Source organism: Zootoca vivipara, chromosome 17 (genome assembly GCF_963506605.1).
Source record: "Zootoca vivipara chromosome 17, rZooViv1.1, whole genome shotgun sequence".
Classification (NCBI taxonomy): domain Eukaryota; kingdom Metazoa; phylum Chordata; class Lepidosauria; order Squamata; family Lacertidae; genus Zootoca; species Zootoca vivipara.
Window position 1 is genome coordinate 20,906,422 of NC_083292.1, and position 23,669 is coordinate 20,930,090.

General features: G+C 45.7%; 2 protein-coding genes across 8 annotated transcripts in view; one reads left to right on the forward strand and one right to left on the reverse strand.

Moving 5' to 3' along the window:
- Positions 1-6,284, forward strand: part of TPCN1 (two pore segment channel 1) — a 55,434-nt gene extending 49,150 nt beyond the window's left edge. For all 6 annotated transcript variants that reach the window (XM_035098071.2, XM_060269637.1, XM_060269636.1 and 3 more), the window contains 5 exons: positions 172-240; positions 1,344-1,428; positions 2,217-2,353; positions 4,293-4,373; positions 5,613-6,284. In XM_035098071.2, the coding sequence (XP_034953962.1) occupies positions 172-240; positions 1,344-1,428; positions 2,217-2,353; positions 4,293-4,373; positions 5,613-5,735 (495 nt within the window). In that variant the 3' untranslated portion in view covers positions 5,736-6,284. The remainder of the gene's footprint in view (positions 1-171; positions 241-1,343; positions 1,429-2,216; positions 2,354-4,292; positions 4,374-5,612) is intronic.
- A 3,449-nt stretch (positions 6,285-9,733) lies between these two features.
- SLC8B1 (solute carrier family 8 member B1) overlaps positions 9,734-23,669 on the reverse strand; it is a 35,647-nt gene continuing 21,711 nt past the window's right edge. For both annotated transcript variants that reach the window (XM_060269640.1, XM_060269642.1), the window contains exons 13-16: positions 22,541-22,694; positions 20,650-20,730; positions 19,163-19,227; positions 9,734-18,656 (exon numbers count right to left, since the gene is read on the reverse strand). In XM_060269640.1, the coding sequence (XP_060125623.1) occupies positions 18,459-18,656; positions 19,163-19,227; positions 20,650-20,730; positions 22,541-22,694 (498 nt within the window). In that variant the 3' untranslated portion in view covers positions 9,734-18,458. The remainder of the gene's footprint in view (positions 18,657-19,162; positions 19,228-20,649; positions 20,731-22,540; positions 22,695-23,669) is intronic.

A 23,669-nucleotide genomic window follows, 5' to 3' on the forward strand; every position in this document is an offset into this window, starting at 1 on the left:
CAGCTTCCCAGAGAAATAACCAAAACACCAGAAACCTTTTTCCGGCTTCTCCCACATAGAAATAAACCACCTAGAATCCTCCTGAACTACTCAGAATGGGAAAGCTCTCTGCACATCAGGTCAATACTTTCTGCACTAAGAAATTAAAACTGACAATATTTTCCTTTCCAGGAAGGGGTGACATCAGAGACTTCGCACTGGAGCCGCCTCTATTTCATGATTTTCTATATTGTGACCATGGTAAGCAGAGTTGCCAACTATGCTATTTTGTGAAGCAGTTCTGTGACTACAGCCTGTATGTGTGATGCAGGCGTGGGGCCTCCAGGCCATAGCTGCCAAGTCTCCCGTTTTCCCCGGGAAATCCCCGTTTTTCCAGCTGTTCCTAGCTGAAAAAACGGATTTTTTTTGTTTTTTCCCGGTTTATTCTGGCACGGCAGCCCTTTTGGAACTGGGCGGAGCATGCTCAAAAGCGACTTTTGAGGCTGCTCTGCCCAGTTCCAAAATGGCGGCAGCCATTTTGGAACTGGGCAAAGCAGCATCAAAAGTCACTTCTGAGCATGCTCCTCCCAGTTCCAAAATGGCGACAGTGTTACTTCCGGTCTGCTATTTCCGGCCCGGTCCCTTATTTCTCTGACAGCAACTTGGCAGGTATGCTCCAGGCTTTGTTGGACTCCAGCTCCCATCAGCCCCAGACAATGGTCAGGGATGATGGGCACCGTAGTCCAGCAAATTCAGCAGGTCCACATACTCCCTGCCCTGTTCTGTAGCCTTCAAAGTCACTCCCAAGGACCAGAAATATAGTTTGCCAGCAAAGTAGTCAGACTTTGCTTTTTGATGCATGGTCATCTGATGAAGGGTTGTAGCATCATTTCTGGTTGATCCTAGAGCAGGGTTCCCCAAACTTACGTATGTCTCCAGCTGTTTTTGGACTGCAACTCCCATAATTATTATTTAGAAGACATCTGAAGGCATCCCTGTTTCGGGAAGTTTTTAATGTTTGAAGTTTTATTCTGTTTTTAGTCCTCTGTTGGGAGCCACCGAGAGTGGCTGGGAAAACCCAGCCAGATTATTATTATTATTATTATTATTATTATTATTATTATTATTATTATCATCTCTGATTAGCAGGACCTTTGGGCAGGGATGGTGGGAACTTTAGTCCAAAAACAGCTGGAGACCCAAGTTTGGGAAACCGTGATCTAAAGCCTGGTTTGTTGCCAGAGCTCAGAGTGGGCTACATTGTGCTAACCCCCAATGGCTCAAGTCAGCTTGAGTAGAACAGCGAAATAAATAATTTGGATGAGCTGTTTTTGCATTGCGCTGACCTCTTCCTTCCCCCACAGGTGGTGATGACAATAATTGTAGCCTTTATATTGGAGGCGTTCGTGTTCCGTATGAACTATAGCCGGAAGAACCAAGATTCAGGAGGTCAGTGGGGTCACCTTTGAAACCTGTTTGTTTCCGTCCTTATTTATAATAATATTTACAGACCACCTCCCAGGCACCATATCAAAACGGTGCGCGCGCACACACACAAAATGTGTGAGTGAAAAAAGCATTTAAAAAACCTGTAGAAACCGTACAGAATAATCATAAAGAGGCTGGCTCATCCTAAGAGAGTGGAAACAAATGAACATAGAATCATAGACTTGTAGAGTTGAAAGGGGGACTCCAAGGTCCATCGTCCAACTGCCTACATTGCAGGAGTCACAGCAGGAATCAACTTTTTAAAAGCACCTTCAAAAGATTCTGTAAGTTAAAAGCAACAATGCCTGCTGAAAGATTGGGACTAGTGGCACTGAATGGGTGTAGCAGCACTTTTGAGCCATTTTATTTATTGATTGATCCAACAGCAGTCAGCCTTCTATAGGCCGCACGGGACAGGAAGGCAGGACTAGCCGTCGCCTGATGTCATCGTACATCATGTCCCCCAAATGTCAAGCCAAAATTCTTCAGCAATGAAGAGTCGCGTGCGGGTGCATTGTGAGCGAGCTCCCCCATTCTTCCTCTGCAGCCACGTCTTGAACTCCCCCCGCCCCCCGCTGGGCACTGTGTGATGACTTCGTGTGTGTGCCCTGGTGGGCGTGGCTTGCCCAAAATGGCCTGGTGGGCCAAGTCAAACAGGCTTGGGCAGGCCTGATTTTGCCTGAAGTTTCCTTGCCACTTCCCCCTTCCATTACCCAGACAAGCCTTGTCCTTGCCTTTCTCCTCTGCAGAAGACATGGGCATTGTTTTCGAGAGAGAAGTCTCTAAGGAAGAACTGACAGCTGTCGCAGAGCTATATGGAAGGAACTGCATTGCATCGGCTGCCAGCCAGCTGCTCAAGGTCATTTCCCAGATGGACAGGCACAGGGTGAGTAATGGGGGCTGGAATTCCAGCATCTTCTGTTCACCACTTTCCAGGTATCCTCTCTCACCTCGCCACCACTTGGCTGGTCTTGTTCAGAATGGTAAGGCTTAAGTCACTTCTGATTTAGAATGCTAGAGGGTATCCCTCTGTGGCCACTGGTCCTCAAAGAGGAAGGGAACGGAGCAATTCAGATTCCCCCTCCCCTTCACAGTGTGGTGTACTGGTTAAGAGTGGTAGACTCGTAATCTGGTGAACCGGGTTGGCTTCCCCACTCCTCCACATGCAGCTGCTGGGTGACCTTGGGCTAGTCACACTTCTTTGAAGTCTCAGCCCCACTCACCTCACAGAGTGTTTGTGGTGGGGGAGGAAGGGAAAGCAGAATGTTAGCCGCTTTGGGTAGTGATAAAGCGGGATATCAAATCCAAACTCTTATTTTTCTTCATCACATGTTGCATATTTTTCCAGCACACACTGGAATGCCACAAGAAGTATGTAGTAGATTTTTTCAAGAACCACACCATTGTGATGTTTATGGCAACTTCATTTGCCCTTGGCCATAGCAGTGGCTGCTTGGGAACCCACAAAAGTGGTGTCCCCAAGCCTATAAATTACACAGGATTATACAGAGAGGCATTCCCTCACCTTAGCTTTACCCAGGCATAGAAAGTAAGTCCCATTCTCAGAGGAAAATCATGCCTGCATAATACGGGCTAGATGCCTGATTCATCTAGAACAACTCACTCGACTCGAGGCTGAGTTTTTTCTCCACAAAAGTTCTCAACACCCTTTTTTTACAGTTGGAGTAAGCAGATTCTCCTAATAATATACTTTCAAGTACTTTTTTTGACATCGCCTCCAGCATTCAAAACTCACATTGTTCTAGGCTCATTTCGCGACAGGGAATTTCATTAGCGCGGGCAGTTTCTGAGCTCTGGGAGCAGTACTGTGCCTAAGATTTACAAGTAAAACTGCAGAGTGGAAGGAAAGGAGGACCTTTTCCTGCCTCCCCACTTCCAGCTACTCTCTGAAAACTGGAGAAGAGACCCTCTTAGGGGGTGAGTGGGCAGGGGAAGGACTAGACCATGTGAAGAAGGAACATAATATTTTAGCTGCAGTTCATTCATTTTCAGCATTGTAAAAAAACGCACCTAGACATTCCATTGTTGCGCCCATAACCTAGGTTTTGGGTGCCATTAGCCCCTAGCTTTCATATCTCAGTTTCGAACACTGATCGTTTCACATGTAGACTATCTATCAAGCATATATGTACAATAATTCCCACTACAGGCACCAGGTTCCCATAACTTCAGCTTCCTGACAAACACAGGTAGGAGTGTAATAATATTCATATCTTAACAGTGTGTACATGCCCCCCCAACACACACAGAGCTGCATAGGAAAAAAACAAAACCTGCCCCCCCCCCCCGTTGAAATGAACATAAATGAAATAAGTTTCATTTATTTGTATCTAGTCATCAGAAAATTCCAAAAATAACATTTAACAGAAGTGAAATAGCACAAGGTAACTTCAGTGGGAGTTAACTCCGATCTTAATAAGGTACAACATGGACAAGTTTAAATGCTGGATTTTCCCAAGCAAATCACAGCGATGTTTCCATTTAATAAAAAGGAAACCTTGTTCTTGTTTTAACTAAAATTAAAATTAAATGAATTTATGCAAATCTGAAGAAAATTGTGTAAGATGTAAATGCCCCTGGCTTTCAAGAGTTTATCTCCTCTTATCTGAAAGAAAGCCTGCAGTGGTCGCAGTTCTGCATTTGTCTTGAGTTCCCTGTAGATAAAGTTAAGAGATGTGCTCAGGTCTCTCTTGGTGGCGAGATCCCTGTGTGCTCCTAGCAGCACCCGTGTTCGCTACGATCCAACTCTGGCACCCTTCAGAGGCAGTTGCCTTCCTCTTACTGCTTCCCTTCCATCACTTTAGCAAACGTCCATGCTGTTCCTGGGGCGGCGGTCAAGGACCAAAAGCGATTTAAGCATGAGAATGTATGAGGAAGAGATACAGGTAAGATGTGCGAAACTGCTCTCATCCTAGTTATGGTTATGCAATGGTCCCTGTAGCTTGGTGGACTCAGGGATCTTCTCGGAGGTTCCGCCAGCCCTGTAGAACTGGCCAAATCAATACTGCCTAGGAGAGTGGGCAAGTTTCCCCAGCCTCATGCCTTTAAAGCAGAGGTGGGGACTCTCTGTCTTTGCCAGGTGCTGTTGGGGCTACACTTCCTTTCTATCTTCCCAGACCATTGGCTATGCTCGCTGTGGCTGATGGGAGTTGGAGTCTAGCCAGCTGTTTTTAATGTTGAAATGCGCCCTATATAATAATAGTAATTTATTATTTATACCCTGCCCATCTGGCTGGGTTTCCCCAGCCACTCTGGGCGGCTTCCAACAGAAATATTAAAATACACCAATTTCTTAAAGATTAAAAGCTTCCCTAAACAGGGCTGCCTTCAGATGTCGTCTAAAAGTCTGGTAGTTATTTTTCTTTTTGACATCTGGTGGGAGGGCGTTCCACAGGGCGGGCGCCACTACCGAGAAGGCCCCCTGCCTGGTTCCCTGCAACTTGGCTTCTCGCAGCGAGGGAACCGCCAGAAGGCCCTCGGCGCTGGACCTCAGTGTCCGGGCAGAACGATGGAGGCGGAGACGCTCCTTCAGGTATACTGGACTGAGGCCATTTGGGGCTTCAAAGGTCAGCACCAACACTTTGAATTGTGCTCAGAAATGTATTAGGACCGTAAGGTAAAGGATGGTCAATAAATGGCTCTCTCCATATGAACCTACCTGGACCCTCAGATCATATTCTGAGACCCTCCTTTGTGTGCCCTCCTTCATAAGAGGTCCAGAAGGTGGTAACACGAGAAGTGGTCTTTTCTGCAGTGGCTCCACACTTGTGGAATGCTCTCCCCAGGGAAGTTCAACTGGCACCCTCATTATACACTTTTAGGCGCCAGGAGAAGACATTCCTCTTTAACCAGGCCTTTGGCTGATTGACATACATTTTAACTGTGTTGTGGAAGGGGGGAATTATTGGTTTGTTTTTGTTCTTATTTTTATTATGTGTTTTGTGTAGTTTTTTGTTGTGATGTGCCTTGAGATGGTGATTATTATTATTATTAATAACAATGCTATTATTATTACAAACAGAATATTGGGTTCGTGCACAATTCATTGCAGACATTCACGATTTGAGGGCAGGCTGCGGGTGTGGGAAATGAAATGATCCCAGTATTGTTGCCTCTTCCCACAGGAGTGGTATGAGGAGCACTCCAGGAAAGAAGAGAGGCAGTTTCCCTGGCAGGAAGACGACCAGCCGCTCCATCAGCCCTTGCCGTTTCCAGGCCTCCGCCAGCGCTCTCAGACCATTAACTAAGCCCAGCTCACCTAAGCTGCTGCTTTGTCTGCTGTGCATTAACCGCCCCGTTTACTTACTTTGCAAAGTACGTCTCAAATTAATGCATAGCGTAGTCTGGCAGAAGGAGGTCTCCTGGCACTCTTGTGTAACAAGTGTTTCGGCTCTCCCTTTTGCAAAAGCTCATCCCTGTCTTTAAGGCATAACCAGAGTACTGCAAGGTGGCTGGGCATTATGCAAGGGACGGGGGGCTGGTTAACAGGGTAGCCATACTTCTGGGATTTGTCTAGTGTAAAGCAGCCAGGGGTTGATTGGGCTATCTTTCCCCAGTACAGCTGGATAAAATGGTCAGCTGGAGTTATACAATCAGGCTGCTTATACAATCAGGCTGCATCAGCAGTTCCATCAGCAGAAAAAAACAAAACACCACAATTTACTGCCACAGTTTGCCTGTCTGTAACTCTAGCTAGGCTGCCCAGTTTTCAGCAGGACTGCCCTTTTGAGGTTCAGTTCTGTCCTCATCATCTCCATAATGGTTCAATAAGCTGCTGTGGCTCTACAGCATTTTCCCTTCTCCAACAAGGTTTGTTCCCTTGTTGGGCACAAGTCCTCTACTCTCAAACTGGACGAAACCTGGAAACTGGTGAATGAAGGAATCCCACCACTGCAACTGGCAGAGGGGCTGCTCGTCGTGGTGGAAGCAGCTCAGCCTGTGGGCATGTGTTAAAAGTGTTGTAAAAAAAGCAATAACTTTGAAAGAAGGAAAACTGACCAAGGTGTAATTACTGCCGTCACTGCACAGCAGGGTCCAGGTTGATCCTCATCACTTGCTGCAATTTAAAAAATGAATAAATTTACCAGCTCCTTATTAGCCGTTGGGTCTGTCTGACAGCCTTCCACCACACAAGCAAGAGGTAAATAGAGATGCAGCAGAGTTCTCCTTTGGTTTGCAATATGAACATTTGACGACATGTAATGCTTGCCTCAGATATGACGGTGCTGTAGCCCTCCCAAATTCTTCTCCGGCTTAGAATGTTACTCTGAGCTGGAGAAGAATTCCATGCCTCCCACCTACCTACCTAAACTCTGTTGCTTATAAGGGGGGGGGGGAGGTCTTTCTCCCCATGAACTATTATTATTCCCAGCAGTACTGGGAAATGGAGCTTTCCTTCTCCTCTTGACTGTATGCCGTAGCAGCACATAATGAAGGCAGAGACAGAACTTCCTGCTGCAAGATAAACAAGTGTGAAGGTGCTTTTATTGGTCCAATTTTAACTTTAGTAGGCTCAGAATAAGCCAAGCTATTTCCCAGGTGTTGGTTTTTTTCCGGGATGTGTGTGTGTGATAAGAAGAAGAGGGCTTATTCAGAGCAAATCTGTGTTACCACTACAAGTGAGTAAAACAGCGGTGTTTGTGTTTGCAGAATCCCAGCTGACCCGATCTGTCTCAAAGACAGACGAGGAGCTTTCCCTACAGTGGTCAGGGAAGATGCTCCCTTGAGAGAGATTCTGTTGGCAGAACAAACCATTGGCCTCGCAGCACCTGCCTCTAGGCAGATTCTAAAACCCCAATAGTGGCCTGCTCAGGGAAGCCATGCCTGTTTAACTCAGTTCCAGCCTTCCTTAAGGAGAGAGCGGATATGTGCAGCAGTAGTACCAAGTGCTGCCTAAGATGCGGGTGAGAGTTCTTTCACGCACTGCAGAAAACATCAACCAGCAGTGATTGCTGCCCCTGCCTCTCTTTTTTTGGTGCATATAACTTACTTGCTGATGGAAAGCAAATTCCGACCTCGTGATGGTGAAATTGAAGTTTCGTGCCCCTTCATGGACCAGACCACTAACTAGCCCAAGGCTAGCCAGTGTGTCGGCCTCCAGATGTTGGTGAGCTCCATCAGCCTTGCATGGCCAGAGATGGTGGGAAATGGAGCCCATCCACAGATGGAGGGCGCCGTGTTGGCTACCCCTTGAACTAGCCTAAGGATCAAACCTGTGTGCAGCATATATCTGGGCCAACAGCCCCCCTCCACTGATTATAGACTCTTGGGGCCGCTATTCTTAAGAAGTGTTTCCCCCCTAACAGCTGTGTAGTTTCTGCTACTCTACAAAGCTGGAGTCTGAGGCTTTGAGGGAACCCAATTAGTCTCTGTAGAATATTGCTGCTGTGGTCTCAGAACCGAGACATGTTACCTGAGCTGTACTGCTAACTAACTGACCCGTAACTCAACTTGCACTGTATATGCCCCAGCCCCCAAACTCCTTACCAGAATAAGCTAGTGATAATTCCAGAAACTGCTTCTTGCAGGATGGAAGGAAACACAAACCTCAGCGGGTCTATCTTCTAACTTGTCTTTTTCTCCTTGGCTTCCTCCAACACTTAACTCCAAAGACAATCACTTGCAGGAACGTTAACACAATGGGAGGTTTTGTTCACTGTGAGTTTGTATGGGAAACTGTAATGATGATGTCTGAAACAGTGTTATAGAGATATTTACAGGCACATTTAATAAACCTTTTAAAGCGTTCCTTTCTTCTTTGTTTTCTGCATTTATTTGCAAAGGGCGTTGGGGGAGGTGAAACAGCTACTGAACTTCGGCGAAGACCAGGCCACTTCCTGTGGCAAGAGCGCTTCTTTTCAAAAAGTATGCAAGCCATAGGTAGAGCTTTCATGTTTTCACAACTGCACATGCCGTCTACTCAACATTTAGATACACAGGGAAGAAAAGGCTTCTTAGCACTTAGGTCTCTCTGTCTCCCTTCACCTTCCATCTGCTTACCCGTTCCTTCCACCGTTCCCCCTTTTCCTAAATTGAAGGTGGTTTTTGGTCATTGCCCCTATTTGTAAGCCAAAAGCAAGGGCTGTTCATTTCTTCTTTTGTACAGTAGTACTACTAAGCAAGCTTAGGCATTTTATGGAGAGTAACGCTTCCTCTACAGCAGGCACCCCCAAACTTCGGCTCTCCAGATGTTTTGGACTACAATTCCCATCCTCCCCTACCACTGGTCCTGTTAGCTAGGGATCATGGGAGTCGTAGGCCAAAACACCTGGAGGGCCGCAGTTTGGGGGTGCCTGCTCTACAGTGCTCATGCAGACCCCCCAAGTGTCCCTATTTTCCAGGGACAGTCCCGGATTTACAAAAGCCATCCTGGTTTCCGATTCCATTCCAGAATGTCCCATTTCCCCCTTAAGGACGTTCCTATTTTCATCAGAGAAATGGTGGAGGGTATGGAGTTATGCTATCCTTGAGCCAAGGAGATAAGTAACTAGGCAACCTTAAGAGCTAATCTGAATGCAGCCCTGTATAGTTTTATTACGTTTTTATATATGTTGGAAGCCACCCAGTGTGTCTGGAACAACCCAGTCAGATGGACAAGGCTTAAATAATAAAATTAGTGGTACCTTAGAGCAGTGTTTCTCAACCAGTGTGCCTCCAGATGTTTTGGGACTACAACTCCCATCATCCCTAGCTAGCAAGACCAGTGGTCAGGAATGATGGGAGTTGTAGTCCCAAAACATCTGGAGGCACACTGGTTGAGAAACACTGCCTTAGAGTTACAAACGCCTCAGGTTACAAACACTTCAAGTTACAAACTCCTCTAACCTGGAAGAGTTACCTCGAGTTGAGAACTTTGCCCCAGGATGAGAACAGAAATCATGTGCCGGCGTCGTAGCGGCAGCAAGAGGCCCCATTAGCGAAATCACACCTCTAGTTAAGAACCGTTTCAGGTTAAGAACGGACCTCCGGAACGAATTAAGTTCGTAACTAGAGGTACCACTGTACCGGTATTATTATGAAATAGGACATCCTTATTTTCATCAGAGAAATGTTGGCAGGTATGCTGATACACAACACACTATTGATGGTTTGCATACTCCTTGCACATAAATCCTCTTCCAGCATCGGAACTGTGGTAAAAGTAAGGTGCGTGGCCTGGACAAACTCCCAAGGACCGGACAGAGGTTTGATTCGGCCTCTAGCATTGAAGTCCCCAACCCCAGTGCAGCAATGAAGACAAGAAGAGTTAATTGTGTTTTGCCTTTATTAACATACCAGATGCTACGCTGTGCTGAGCAGAGAAAAGGGTTTAACAGGAAGGGAGAGTACTGCTGTTATTGGCACCTGATGCAAACACTTGATAAGTCTTAAGGCTGAAGGAGATTCCTTAGAAAAGTAAGCAACATTCAAGGAAGCACTGGCTACTTCCCTTCAAAAACCCTGGCTGCATATACTTTTGATGCACACAACTCACATCCATTTGGGTTCATGGTCCAGAAGTTAATTGCAGCAACTCTTGGCTTCGTATAACAACCCTAATCTCTAGCTCCCAGCACCAACAATTCATATAACAAAGCAATTTTTGCAGCCCACTCTCCCAAGGAGATTCCCTGAGCACAGCTTTCTCACAGCGGTAAGGGGAAGAACAAAAAGAGTTGGCCAAAATCTGCTTAGTTGCCTCCAGGAGGTTTTTGAAAACAAGCAAATAAGAATTGGCCACTCGAACTAGCCCCGTAGCGGCTTATATGCATTATTATTCATAGTGATGGCTCAGGGCGAGTTCTCTCTTCAGTGTTATCGTTCTGAGGTAGATTTGTTAAAGAGAGACTACACTTGTCCGAAGCTACACTTCACTACATAAGAGAGAGGTTTTAAACGTACGATCTCCCAAGCATAAAAGAAGTCTACCTCGCTCTGTTGTTTGGGATCCATTACAATTCGTGGTGAGGACATGTGACCTGAAACACAAGTTTGCTGTCGCTTAGCTTCCAACTTAGAAATGTGTCCTCACCTTATTTGCCATTTTGGGATACAGCAGATTGCAGTGGGGAATCAAACATTGGGTGGCAGAAAGCAGAACCACTGAAGTTAATGGACATACCTAACTTAGGTTGATTAATTTCAATGGGCCTACTCTGAGCAGGAACTTCACTGAATACAAACCTCCCACCAAAAGCAATAAATTGCATGGAAAGCAGCAATCAGGATTCCTTCGGGATTTCTACCACCATTGTTTCAGGATTCTCCCAGCTGACAGATTTAAGAGCCTTTATAGACACCGACATGAAAGCAGCAAACCCTTCCAGCTTTCTGTCGTTCAACTACAGGCTGCCATTTGCACCAGCTGGTACCCTGGAGCAGCTATCAGGGCTCCATCAGCATCTGTCCGCACTAATGTCTTCCCTGAGAAACCAGATGGGTAGGCAGCCATTTTAATTTCCCATGATGCTACACAGGGTGGGCATGGTAGGGACCCTATCGCAGAGCACTTTGCCAGCCCTGTAATGACTTTGCTTCTGGGTAACGGTTATATGTGATAATTTCTGCATAGGGTTTGCACAGACACCGAAGGCTTCCTTGGCAAAACTCCTCAGAACGGAGAATGGTTCTACTTGAAGGTGCACAGAGCTTAAGAGCACAGAACAACTGAGGTACAAAACGGTTGCTATAAAACAAATTGGCAATGCAAATCACAGGGGGAGGAAATATGATAAAAATACAGATGTCTTTGTTACAATAAAACCATAAACACTCCAGTAATAAATCCTTTGTGGTATACGTTTCGAATATGCCAAATACTTTCCCACCACAAACGTCTTCCATCAATGGTGTCATGTAAAACAAAGAAAATGGCAAATACCTAAAAACTAAAAAAAAAAAAAACACCTACCAGTCCAGGATAAACAAATAAGCAAACAAAACCCAACCTTGAGACTAATAGGTTTTGGTTCTTGCATACAAAACTTTAGAGGACAAAACACTTCAAAACTTCAATTGAAAACATCAATCTTGAAGAAAACTGTCAATTCTCAATAAGCCCTCATTATGATAATGCAAACTTCAGCCTGACCAAATGTCAGCATTAACTTGCAAAGTCTTGAGGTTAAATTTGAATCAAAGCCTACTGGTATCAGCTTGTCATTATTTATCCAAGACACACTAACATTTTTAAAAAGAGCTAAATCACATTTCTTTATTCATTTCCTCCCCAACCTTCACCCTAAGGTCCCAGGGAGGGTTACAATATTAAAACACAACTAAAAAAAACATATTTAAACAACTTGCAATCATAAAAATAAGGTGGATCCTAAAAGTAATTTAGTTTCCCTGATGCTATCTTAGGCCTTTGCAGACCTTTTGTTCTGAAATCTATTTGGCACATGTTGAAGAAGACTTCATAAGATTTGCCCTACTAAGTTCATTATTGGATGTTTTCTAAATATGATAAATTTTACTGTAATAAAGATTTGTGAATTTTATCTATTCTCCCCCTTAACTCCCAGAATCCTTTAAAAACAACAACAACCTAAATACATTTTAAAACATCTTTAAAATTGCTGACGTTTCATCAAGTGATAAAATTTGTAGTTTGCAGGTACACCAATGCAAGGAATAAATGCAGTGTGATACCAATAAGAGCTTATTCCCAATATTTGTCTATTGCAGATGTGGGGAACCTTTAGCTCTTCAGACACTGCTGAACTCATAGCTGTCAAGTTCTCCCTTTTTTTAAGGGAAATTCCCTTATGCTGAATAGGCTTCCTCGCGAGAAAAAGGAAAACTTGACAGCTATGCTGAACTATAGCTCCCATTAGCCCTGGCAAGCATGGTCATTGGGCTAGGGCAGGCACCCCCAAACTTCAGCCCTCCAGATGTTTTGGACTACAATTCCCATCATCCCTGACCACTGGTCCTGTTAGCTAGGGATCATGGGAGCTGTAGGCCAAAACATCTGGAGGGCCGTAGTTTAGGGATGCCTGGGCTAGGGGCTGATGGGAGTTGTAGTTCAGTGGTAGTTGGAGGATCACCATCTATTGTTTCTGGTTAGTAACATTTAAACCTAATACAGTAGTGACACTAGTGAGATGACTTCCTAGAGCGGGGATGGAGGAAACTGGTGGCCTTCCAGAGGCTGTTGGGACTTCAACTCCAATCAGGCCCTCACAGCACGACCAGCAGAGAGGGATGATGGGAGTTGAGGTCTAGAAACACCTGCAGGGTCCTCAGGTTCCTTCATCCCCATCACAGAGAAACACTTGGAAATGGATACAGTCATACCTTGGTTCTCAAACGGCTTTGTTGTCGAACAAATCGGCTCCCAAATGCCGAAAACCTGGAAGTAAGTGGTCCAGTTTTTGAACGCTTTTTGGAAGCCGAACATCTGCCGTGGCTTCCACTTGAGTGCCAGAAGCTAATGTGTTGGCAATTCAGAAAATTAACATGGATAAAAAGGGGTTAACATATGAGGAAATAGTGACTAAATCCAAAGAAGGATTCAAATTGAAGACATATGAACAAATAAAGGACAGGCTGGCAGGATGGATACAATATCACCAAATCAATGATTTGTTTATGAAGGACAGGAAGAATTTGGGCTTTGAAGAAAAGAAATCTAAATTTCAAATTGAACTTTTGGGAAGCAACCAAAAAACGTTGTCTAAAATGTATAACCTACTGCTAGATTGGCACACAATGGACGAGGCAGTGAAGGATTCAATGATAAAATGGGCAATTGATATTGGGCATAATATAGAAATGGAGGCATGGGAAAAACTGTGGCAGGAAAATTTAAAATTTACTGCCTGTACAGCCTTAAAGGAAAACGTTATGAAGATGACCTATCGCTGGTACTTAACCCCGGTCAAATTAGCCAAAATGTACAGACTGCATAATAAGGCTCGTTGGAAATGTAAAACAGCTAACGGAGAATTTTTTCATATGTGGTGGGGGTGTCCTAAGATAAAAAACTTTTGGGAAGCGGTTTATAATGAACTCAAAAAGATACTTAGGTACACCTTCAAGAAAAAACCTGAAGCCTTTTTATTGGAGCTGTTAGATAACGAAATTAAAAAAACTGACCAGCGATTTTTCTTGTATGCCACAGTGGCCGCGAGGCTACTAATCGCCCAAAAATGGAAGTTAGAAGAGGTACCCCAGATTACGGAATGGCAAACGAAGCTATTAGACTTGATGGAAATGGCTAAGCTAACTTATAGAATAAGGGATCAGGGTGACGTGAAATTCCATAGAGAATGGAGTAAGTTTGTAGAATATGCAAGAAAGAACTATAATGGAATGAAAACGTTGGCGGTAATGAGTTAAATTCTTCATTGTTGATTATCAAGAATAGTTGAAATACGCGAGAAGTGAGAACTAATATACCTGTTGGTGGGGTGGGGGGAAGTCCGAGCTGGAGACAGCTACGTATTGTTTGGACTAATATGTAATGTATAAGTTGCTGAAAATGGAAAATCAATAAAAATTTATTGGTTAAAAAAAAAAAATGAGTGCCAGAAGCTCCTGCAGCCAATCGGAAGCCGCACCTTGCTTTTCAAACAGTTTCGGGAGTCCAGAATGGAGAACCAAGGTATGACTGTATTCCCAAACCACAGGCCATAAATACCAATTGAATGCCAAGGAACATACTTATGAGTAAAATAGCAGAAGAGGAGCCTGCTGGATGAGACCAGTGCTATCTAGTATAGCATCATGTTCCCACAAGGGCCACCCAGATGTTCCAGTGGGAAACCAGCAGGCAGGACCAGAGCACGAAAACACTCTCTGTCCTGTGGTTTCCAGCAACTGGTATTCAGAAGCACCCAAAGTTAGCTGGATGGAGTCTGCTATTCAGTTTTCCTCTTGCCTTTGTGTTCCTGTGTTGCACAGCAGGACTCCCAAAGAGTTCTCAGACCCAGCAGTTAAAACACTGCCCATGTCCAGCTCCCCACCCCCAAAGAATCTCCTAGCTGTAACCATTGAGACATTCTCTGTGGTTGCCCCATTGTGTCACTCTTAACGAGGCAGGTTAAAACAAGGGAGTGGGAAAAGTTCTACTAGGTTTCCAAACACTGATGAATGAAACATTCTGAGATCGGATACCCGCAGACAGAATTGCCCAATGGAGAGAAACCAGCAGGGCCTCCCCCCCTTTTTTTTGAGGAACAACAGGACAGGGGAAAGCTTTTCGGGACGTCTTTGTCCAGACACACCGTCTGGGTGGATTAACCGAGCTGGCCACTGTGCAAGGCTCCCAGACTTCCAGTTGCTCAACACGGGTGCTGAAAAGCTTGTGTGATCCTGCGGAGCGTTGGTCAAGCACCAATCCCAAGTATAAAACTGCCTTGTCATTCCTCTGGTTCCCAGGATGAAACTGACCGGAAATTAGCAGTCAGTCAGGAAATCACATGCAGCAAGATGCAATTGTGCAAACTCAGCTTACAATTTTGTGGGCCCAGAATGAAACAAAATAAAACGGGTTTGCTGCAAAAAAGTGTGGGGGTGGGGAGTGACAATAACACAGCAGGCCACAACACACACAAGTTGTGCAGGTTGTGCAAGCATGCTCATGATGCGACAACTTCTGCAGCCTGTAGCTGTACGCTGGGCTATAGTCTTGAGTTCTCAAAGGGCATCATTTCCACCTCCCAAAAAATCCTCCAGAGAACAAAGCAGTTAATAGTGCAATCCTATCCACGTCTACATAGAAATAAGTCTTACTTCAATAGGGCTTGCTCCTAGGTAAAATAAGGTTAGGATGGCAGCCTTAATGATTCAGCCAGCTTTCTTCCCTGCTTTTCGAATGGAAATGATCCAAGGCTGGGATGTTGCAGGCGCCCCACCCCGCCCAGATATTCTTAAAGGAATGCCTCTGAGCACATTAAAAGATAATACAGGTGAAACTCGGAAAATTAGAATATCGTCAAAAAGTGCATTTATTTCAGTAATGCAACTTAAAAGGTGAAACCAATATATGAGATAGAATCATAGAGTTGGAAGAGACCACAAGGGCCATCCAGTCCAACCCCCTGCCAAGCAGGAAGCACCATCAAAGCATTCTTGACATATGGCTGTCAAGCCTCTACTTAAAGACCTCCAAAGAATGAGACTCCACCACACTTCTTGGCAGCAAATTCCACTGTCAAACAGCTCTTACTGTCAGGAAGTTCTTCCTAATGTTTAGGTGGAATCTTCTTTATTGTAGTTTGAATCCATTGCTCCGTGTCCGCTTCTCTGGAGCAGCAGAAAACAATTTTTCACCCTCCTCTATATGACATCCTTTTATATATTTGAACATGGCTATCATATCACCCCTTAACCTTCTCTTCTCCAGGCTAAACATACCCAGCTCCCTAAGCCGTTCCTCATAAGGCATTGTTTCCAGGCCTTTGACCATTTTGGTTGCCCTCTTCTGGAGATAGATGCATGACATGCAAAACAAGATATACCAAGCCTTTATTTGTTGTAATTGTAATTATTTGTCGTAAGGTGGGTCAACTATAAATGGAATGTAATTAATGAAATATAATAGCGATGTTTATTTTTGTGTTATTGTAACTATGTTTTATTGCTGTGGAATTTCCAACAGAAAGCATTTGTAAAAATTAGAAGAAAAATAAAAAATAATAAGTTGCATTACTGAAAGAAATGCACTTTTCAACGATATTCAAATTTTCTGAGTGTCACTTGTAAGCAGCTGCATCCAACACCAGTTCTACTGAAAGCAGCCCCATTGAAATGAATGGAGCTAAGTGAGTTCTGTTTGATGACTTCAATTGGTCTATTTCTGTGCAGAAGTAGCCTTGGATACCAAAGCCAAGAAGTTCCCTGGCACAATGGTGAAAGGGGGGGGGGAGGAGGCCAAGAATAAATATGTTTTCTGAAAGGCAGAAAAAGGCACCCAACATTCCTAGTGAGAGTTTTAGTGGAAACCAGAAATGACACACAAGGTGGGAGGCCAGTAACTTATAAGCATGGGAAGTGCCATAGCTATGGCACCCTTGCATGTAGAGCACATCGAGGGGTTTTTTTTTGGGAGGGGGGCAAAATACTGACCAAACCCATTTAGCAGACATTGACCACATTCACACCATTCATTTAAAACACTCTGATACCACTTTAAACAGTTATAGAGCCCCCCCCCGAATTTTTATTAAGGGTACTGAAAGTTTTTTTGGGGGGGGGGGGAGGCCCTTATTCCACTCCTAGAGCTACAATTCCTAAGCTTCCCTGTGAAGAGGAATTGACTGTTAAACCGCGCTCAGAATTGTTGCTCTGGGAGGGGAATAGAGGGTTCTCCTAAGAACTTTCGGCACTATTAACAAACTACAGCTCCCGGAATTCTTGGGGAAGCCATGACTGCTTAGAACTGCCACCATAGTGCTTTTAAATGTGTGGTGTGAATTCGGGTAACAAATGGGAGCATTTCTGCTGAATTCACTACAGCCTGGGATTGCTCCTGTTCCAGTCTCTAGTCCATTCCCATGTTTTCCATCCCACTTCCAAAAAACTCACAGCACTCAATGACCACCAATGACATTCAGTTGGGCTGCTTGGGGGATTTTCCCACACACACACACACACACACACACACTGAGGGTTTCTGTACCTGCCAATAGCTCCCCCTCTTGGACACAGATGCTCCTAGTAAGTACTGGCACTCACCAGTGGTGGACCTACATTTGGCCCCCCCCCAGAAGCCTGAACACTCATGGGGGCCCCTTCACAACCAGCAACGAGGCCTGGGTAACCACTGTTATCTCTTCAATGAGGTTGGTCCATGGCAGATCACCACATTAAAGGGGGGGGGAATACATTAACTACTAAATCTCAGTTTTGCTTAAAACTGCTGTACCCTTTCAACTTTACAACATCTGTGCTACCGACTCTCAAACTTTGGAACTGTTGAAATATATACAACAAAAAAATTAATCCATTTGAATTGGGCGACTCAAATTGGGTCTACTAGACCTAAAAATGTTAAGCAATGTGGACTAAAGTTGTTTCAGGGGCCCCTCTGGGATTAGGGGCCCTGGAGCTTAAGTTTCACTAGTTTCATAGTACAGTCGTACCATGGAAGTCGAACGGAACCTGTTCCGGAACTCCGTTCGACTTCCAAAACATTTGAAAACCGAAGCGTGGCTTCTGATTGGCTGCAGGAAGCTCCTGCAGCCAATTGGAAGCCCCGGAAGCCCCGTCAGATCTTTGGCTTCCAAACATAAGTTTGCAAACTGGAACACTCACTTCTGGGTTTGCGGCAATGAGGATCCAAAACGTTCAAGAACTAAGCTGTTCAAAAACCAAGGTATGACTGTAGATTTGCCCCTGGAACTCACTGCTGGATACTGGAAATAAAAAGGTGTTGTGTGCATGGTACTTTTAATGCAATATCTCTTAGTTGTATATTTGCAGTTTCCAACCGAAACTTGAGGAAACCAATAGCCACAAGCCGTACATACTGGCAGCAGTATGCCTTACCATCTTGCAACGCAGACAGGATCTAAAAATCACTCCTTGCAAAACCCATTCCCCCCAAAAACCTGACAATGTTCTTTTCTTTTAAAAAAGCTTTTGTTTAAAACCTAAATAATGCCTTTCCTTATAAGAAACGTTAATACTGATTGGGGGAACCAATGGCCTCTCCCCAAGGCCGAACGATCCCTGACTTATAAAATAGGTCTTTAAAAGCAGGTGGCACCCTCGTGCCTTGAAAGATCGCAGCAACCTAACAACAGCTTGCCTGGAGCTCTGCGTACGTTTCCGAGGTTTGAGTTGTGGTCTTGCTTCCCTCCAAGCAGCGGGTAACAGTCAAACCTGCCAACCAGGTCCCCCTTTGGGCACTCGCCGGGGTTGTGGGGTTGTTGCAAGGCACTGTCTCCAAGCACAGCACCTCGGTCGCAAGAGGGGGACGTTTGCAACCCCACCACCACTCCGCGATAACGTCAGGAGGAGGTCCACGATGAGAGATGTCTTCTTCAGATGGAGGCCAGCCGGATCACCCTAAACTCCGTCAGCAGCGCAACGGTCAAGAAGACCAGGTAGTAGACGATGAGGCAGCAGCCGTAGCCGGGCCCCAGATGGAAGCACTGAGCGGGCACGGAGAGGAAGGAGAAGATCAAGCTGAGGCCCAGCGCGCCGGCCAGGATCCACACCAGAAGGCCCTCGGATTCCAGCTGCAAAGGGGAGACCGGAAAAGGGGAGTGAGCACACCAGATGCCATGGAGGACAGGACTAGCCCTAACACAGGGCAGCCAGTGGGCAAGGGCTGTGGCTCAGTGGTAGAACATCTGCCTTGCACGCAGAAGGTCCCAGGTTCAAAGCCCGGCATCTCCAGGTTGAGCTGGGAAATACTTCCTTGTCTGGATTCCTGGAGAGATGCTGCCAGCCAGTGTAGACATTACTGGACCGACTCAGGGTAAAGCAAAAATGTTTACCCTCCAGATATTTTTGGACTACATCTCTCATCATCCCTGGACATGAACATGGCCAGCCTGGCTTCAGTTGTCTATGCTCTGGTGAAGTCTACTGCAATGCACTGTATTTAGGGCTGCCTTTGAACCATCAATCTTCCCTGACCATTGGCCATGCTGGCTGTGGGCTGATGGGAGTCTGACAGCATTTGGAGGGCCGCAGGTCCTCCCCACCCCCCCAGGAGAAATGGCAATGAGAATGTCTGTACCCTCACGACTAGCTTGCTGCTCGTCATCTGAAGGAGGCAACCGAGTCCAACACCAACAAGCATATCTGCCGGCAAAGTTCAGGAGACAATCTGGCCAGGAAAAGCAATCAATCAGTGACCGACTGCCCTCCCTCCCCTCCCCAGTCCCACAGAGGCAATGGGCCTAGCCAGCAAACCCAGGCCGAGAGCAAATTCACGCAAGGAGTGGATGAGAAATTGAGCCAGCTGGCTTCTCGCTGCTGGAAGCCCCAGGCACCGGTTTGTAACACAGAAAGCAAAATCCACTGACTTTCTCAGACGAAGACACACGGACGTAGGATCTACGTGCTGTCCAGGGCAGCTTCAATGGGGCCTCCCCATCCAGAGGCAGCATACATTTGCACAGGAGGCCGGGGGGTACTGCCTCCATTGTTTCACCCATGAGCTTCCCAGAGGGATATGGCTGATCAACAAGGTTAATAGGTCCAATGCAGCAAGACTTTTTGCGTGATAAGAGCGAGAAGCCTATAGAGCAGGCACCCCCAAACTGCGGCCCTCCAGATGTTTTGGCCTACAACTCCCATGATCCCTAGCTAACAGGACCAGTGGTCGGGGAAGATGGGAATTGTAGTCCAAAACATCTGGAGGGCCGAAGTTTGGGGATGCCTGCTATAGAGCCAAGAAGGATAAACCCTCTTTGGGCATTCCACTTGCGTACACAAGGGCAAAAAGGAGGAAACATGCAGAGTAGGTGTTGGGAATCTTTGGCCCACCAGATATCATTGGACTACAACTCCCATCACCCCTGTTCATGGGGGCCAATGGGAGTTGTAGTCCAGCAATATCGGAAGGGCAAAAAGTAGTTCTGTTATCTCTTCTGTGACAAGGTCATGTTGACTATAAGAAGAAGCCAGAAAGAGGCTGGGTTTCTCTTTCTCTTTCTACCTCCTGGTGTGGTGTTTTGTACATAGTATGCTAAGCCCACCTAGCAGTTTGAAAGCATATCAAAGTGCAAGTAGATAAATAGGGACCGCTCCGGCGGGAAGGTAAACGGCGTTTCCGTGCGCTGCTCTGGTTCGCCAGAAGCAGCTTTGTCATGCTGGCCACATGACCCAGAAGCTGTCTGCGGACAAACGCCGGCTCCCTCGGCCTATAGAGCGAGATGAGCACCGCAACCCCAGAGTCGGACACGACTGGACCTGATGGTCAGGGGCCCCTTTACCTTTACGCTAAGCGTTAAGTGTAAGTATTGTATTGTGAGTTTGTTAAGTCAAGTCTGCTGCAACTGGATTTCTTACGGACAGTGCCAATCCTGAATATATTGGATTCGTGACCATTATGCTCATTTGCCTTCAGTAGCAATAAAGCTCTGCTGGATGAAATATTAATTGCCTCTGGTCTATTGTTTGGGAATCCCGCAACGTGTTTTAAGTTTCCATTCTGCTAACTACACATTGGAGTTCTGCTCTGGATCAATACTGAATAGAGTTTCAATGGCACAAGGATACTGAAGATGATGCCACCAAAGCAGGCAGAAAAGGCCATGCGGGGGTATCCCTGCCGAGCCATCGTGAGGTCTGAGAAGGTGTCTGAAAGACAAGAAAGCGGGGAAAGAGGTGGGGAAGGAAACACATCAATATATATCAGTGTTTCTCAACCTTTTTTGGGCCAAGGCACACTTGTTCCATGAAAAAAATCACGAGGCACACCACCATTAAAAAAGTTTAAAAAATTAACTCTGTGTCGCCCTATATTGACTATATAATTATGACTGTTAGAAACACTTGCCAATTCGCCCCGCGTCGTGACCTAGCCGGCGTCCTTTCCGGCGGGTCAGTCTTGTTCATTGGCGGCCGCCAGGCACGTGACAGTGCAAATTGCCTTTCTCGTCGCCACACGTCGCGGCACACCAGCCAGCGTCTCGCGGCACACTAGTGTGCCGCGGAACAGCGGTTGAGAAACGCTGATATATATTAACTTTAGCTCCCACAGATTGGATTCGTTGAAGCAGGCTCATTTTGTGGGGAGGAAACAGTGTGGGGTGGGTGGGGGTGGAACTGAATGTTTTATCTAGCACAGCGTTTCCCAAACTTGGGTCTTCAGCTGTTTTTGGACTACAATTCCCATCATCCTTGACCACTGGGTCCTGCTAGCTAGGGATGAGTGCCTCATAGGCTTAGGAAACGGTTTTCAATCAGGCGAGTTTTTGCCAACTTAGCCTAGTATAGTCTACGCTGACTGGCAGCAGCTCTAACACAGCCTCGGTCAGAGGAAAGCCTTTTCCTGTCGCCCCCACTGTCTAACCCTTTTTAAGCTGGAGAGGCCGGGGGTTGAACCCGGGACCTTCTGCATGCAAAGCAGATGCCCTGCCACTGCACCACGGTGTTTTCCCCGTCAGAAAGCTGTGCTATACGTGTGGTCTTGTTTGTGGGGCTTCCCAAAGGCATCTGATTGGCCAACTGGGTGAAAAGGATGCTGAGACTGCATAGGCTGCTTGACTGATCTGTCATGCAGCCCATCATAAACAAAGCAGAGCTATTCTGAAGTGGTGATGGGTCACTAACTTAGGTTTCTTTTTTAAAATGAAATTTTAGTGCAGGGATTAGACAAAATCACAGAGGAAACAGGCTGTCAGGTATGTTTATATTTATATCCAACCTTTCCTCCAAGGAGCTCAAGGCATAATAATAATAATAATAATAATAATAATAATAGCTAATTCACAATTTAGTTCACAAAATGTATATACCACTTGAATTGAAAAACAAACGATGATTAGAAAGCAGTGAATATAAGAGGACTAGGCTTTCTGAGTCTGAAGTATGGGAAGTGAAATTTAAATTTGTATAATTCGGCAGAAGATTTGGATTAATTTTTTAATTGATATTTGTATAATTTGAAAATGGATTAGATGTTTAAATCTAATAAAATGTTTATTAAAAAAAGTAAAACAAACGAACAAATCCCAAAGCTGTTTTTTCCAAAAAGAAATTACTTATTATTATTAATTACCCCCACTCTTCAGCTCAAGGCCCGGTTAAAACAATTAAAGCACTAGGTTAAAACAGTTTAAAACAATTGACAATCACAAAAATAAGGCTGTTTTTAAGAATACACAGCTCAAAATTTCAAAAGCCAAGGTAAAGAGATGTGCGCCCCACCCCCCCTCCATTTTAGCCTAACCCCCACCCTGCAAGGTAGGTTTGTGACTGGCCTAAGGGGCACCCAGTTGCTGGGTATAAAACCAGCAGGAGGGGGCTATTATTCCTTTTTCCTGCTCCGGGGGCCTCCACTGCTTGTAAGTGACTGCGGGTCTGGTGGGCGGTGGGGCAGGATATAAATGCAACACATACATAAATGCCCAAAGTCCTCTTTCCTCACCAGCCCCAGAGCGCTCACCTCCAATGCTGTTCCCCCAGGCCAGCAGCGTCAGTCCCAAGACAGTGTTGCTCAGTCGGAAGATGACCCCCAAAGTCCTCAAGACGTTCACCACCTCTGTGGCAGCAGCGTTGATCCACAAGGCGCTGACCAGGAAGCCCAGGAAGGCAAATAACTGGTGTGGCATCAAGGGAAAAAGATCCGAGGGCGGGGGGCGGGGAAGTAGAGAACTATCAACAAGGGCCTTCACAAAGGGGGCAACAGACATCTCCTTGCCCCTTGGTTGTGTCTGGCTGTTAAATGGGCTGCTGTCATATACAGTACGTGACAGTAAACCTGCGTCGCCTGTTCTATTCTACCTGTAAACCCACAGAACATGTGGTACGGTAAGCCCAGAATTTACGTGGGGTTTATGTTCCAGAAGCGGCTTTGTCATGCTGGACACATGACCTGGAAGCTATACGCCGGCTCCCTCGGCCAATAATGCGAGATGAGCGCGCAGCCCCAGAGTTGGTCATGACTGGACCTAATGGTCAGGGGTCCCTTTACCTTTACCTTATGTTCCAGGGGTCATGCCTGAAGCCAAAATTGCATATACTGGCCCAGTATACCTGAAGGAGCGTCTCCACCCCCATCATTCAGGTCCAGCTCTCAGGGCCTTCTGGTGGTTCCCTCACTGTGAGAAGTGAGCTTACAGGGAACCAGGCAGAGGGCCTTCTCGGTAGTGGCGCCCACCCTGTGGAACGCCCTCCCATCAGATGTCAAGGATATAAACAACTCTCTGACTTTTAGAAGACATCTGAAGGCAGCCCTGTTTAGGGAAGTTTTTAATGTTTGATATTTTATGGTGTTTATAATCTGTTGGGAGTCGCTCAGAGTGGCTGGGGAAACCCAGCCAGGTGGGCGGGGGTATAATTATATTGTTGTTGTTGTTGTTGTTGTTGTTGTTGTTACCACCAAAACACATTGAGTTCAGTGGCGGGTGAGATTGCTAAAGTCCTAATTCCTGGATGCCTGCCCTCTTTCTCTTAAAATAATATTAAAAATTTTTTTGTCAAGCGTCTAAAAGCTGAATGCGCACAAATCAAATACACATAAGTTGTGGGCTTACTGTATCAAACTACAATTTACTCAGAGAAGACCCACTGAA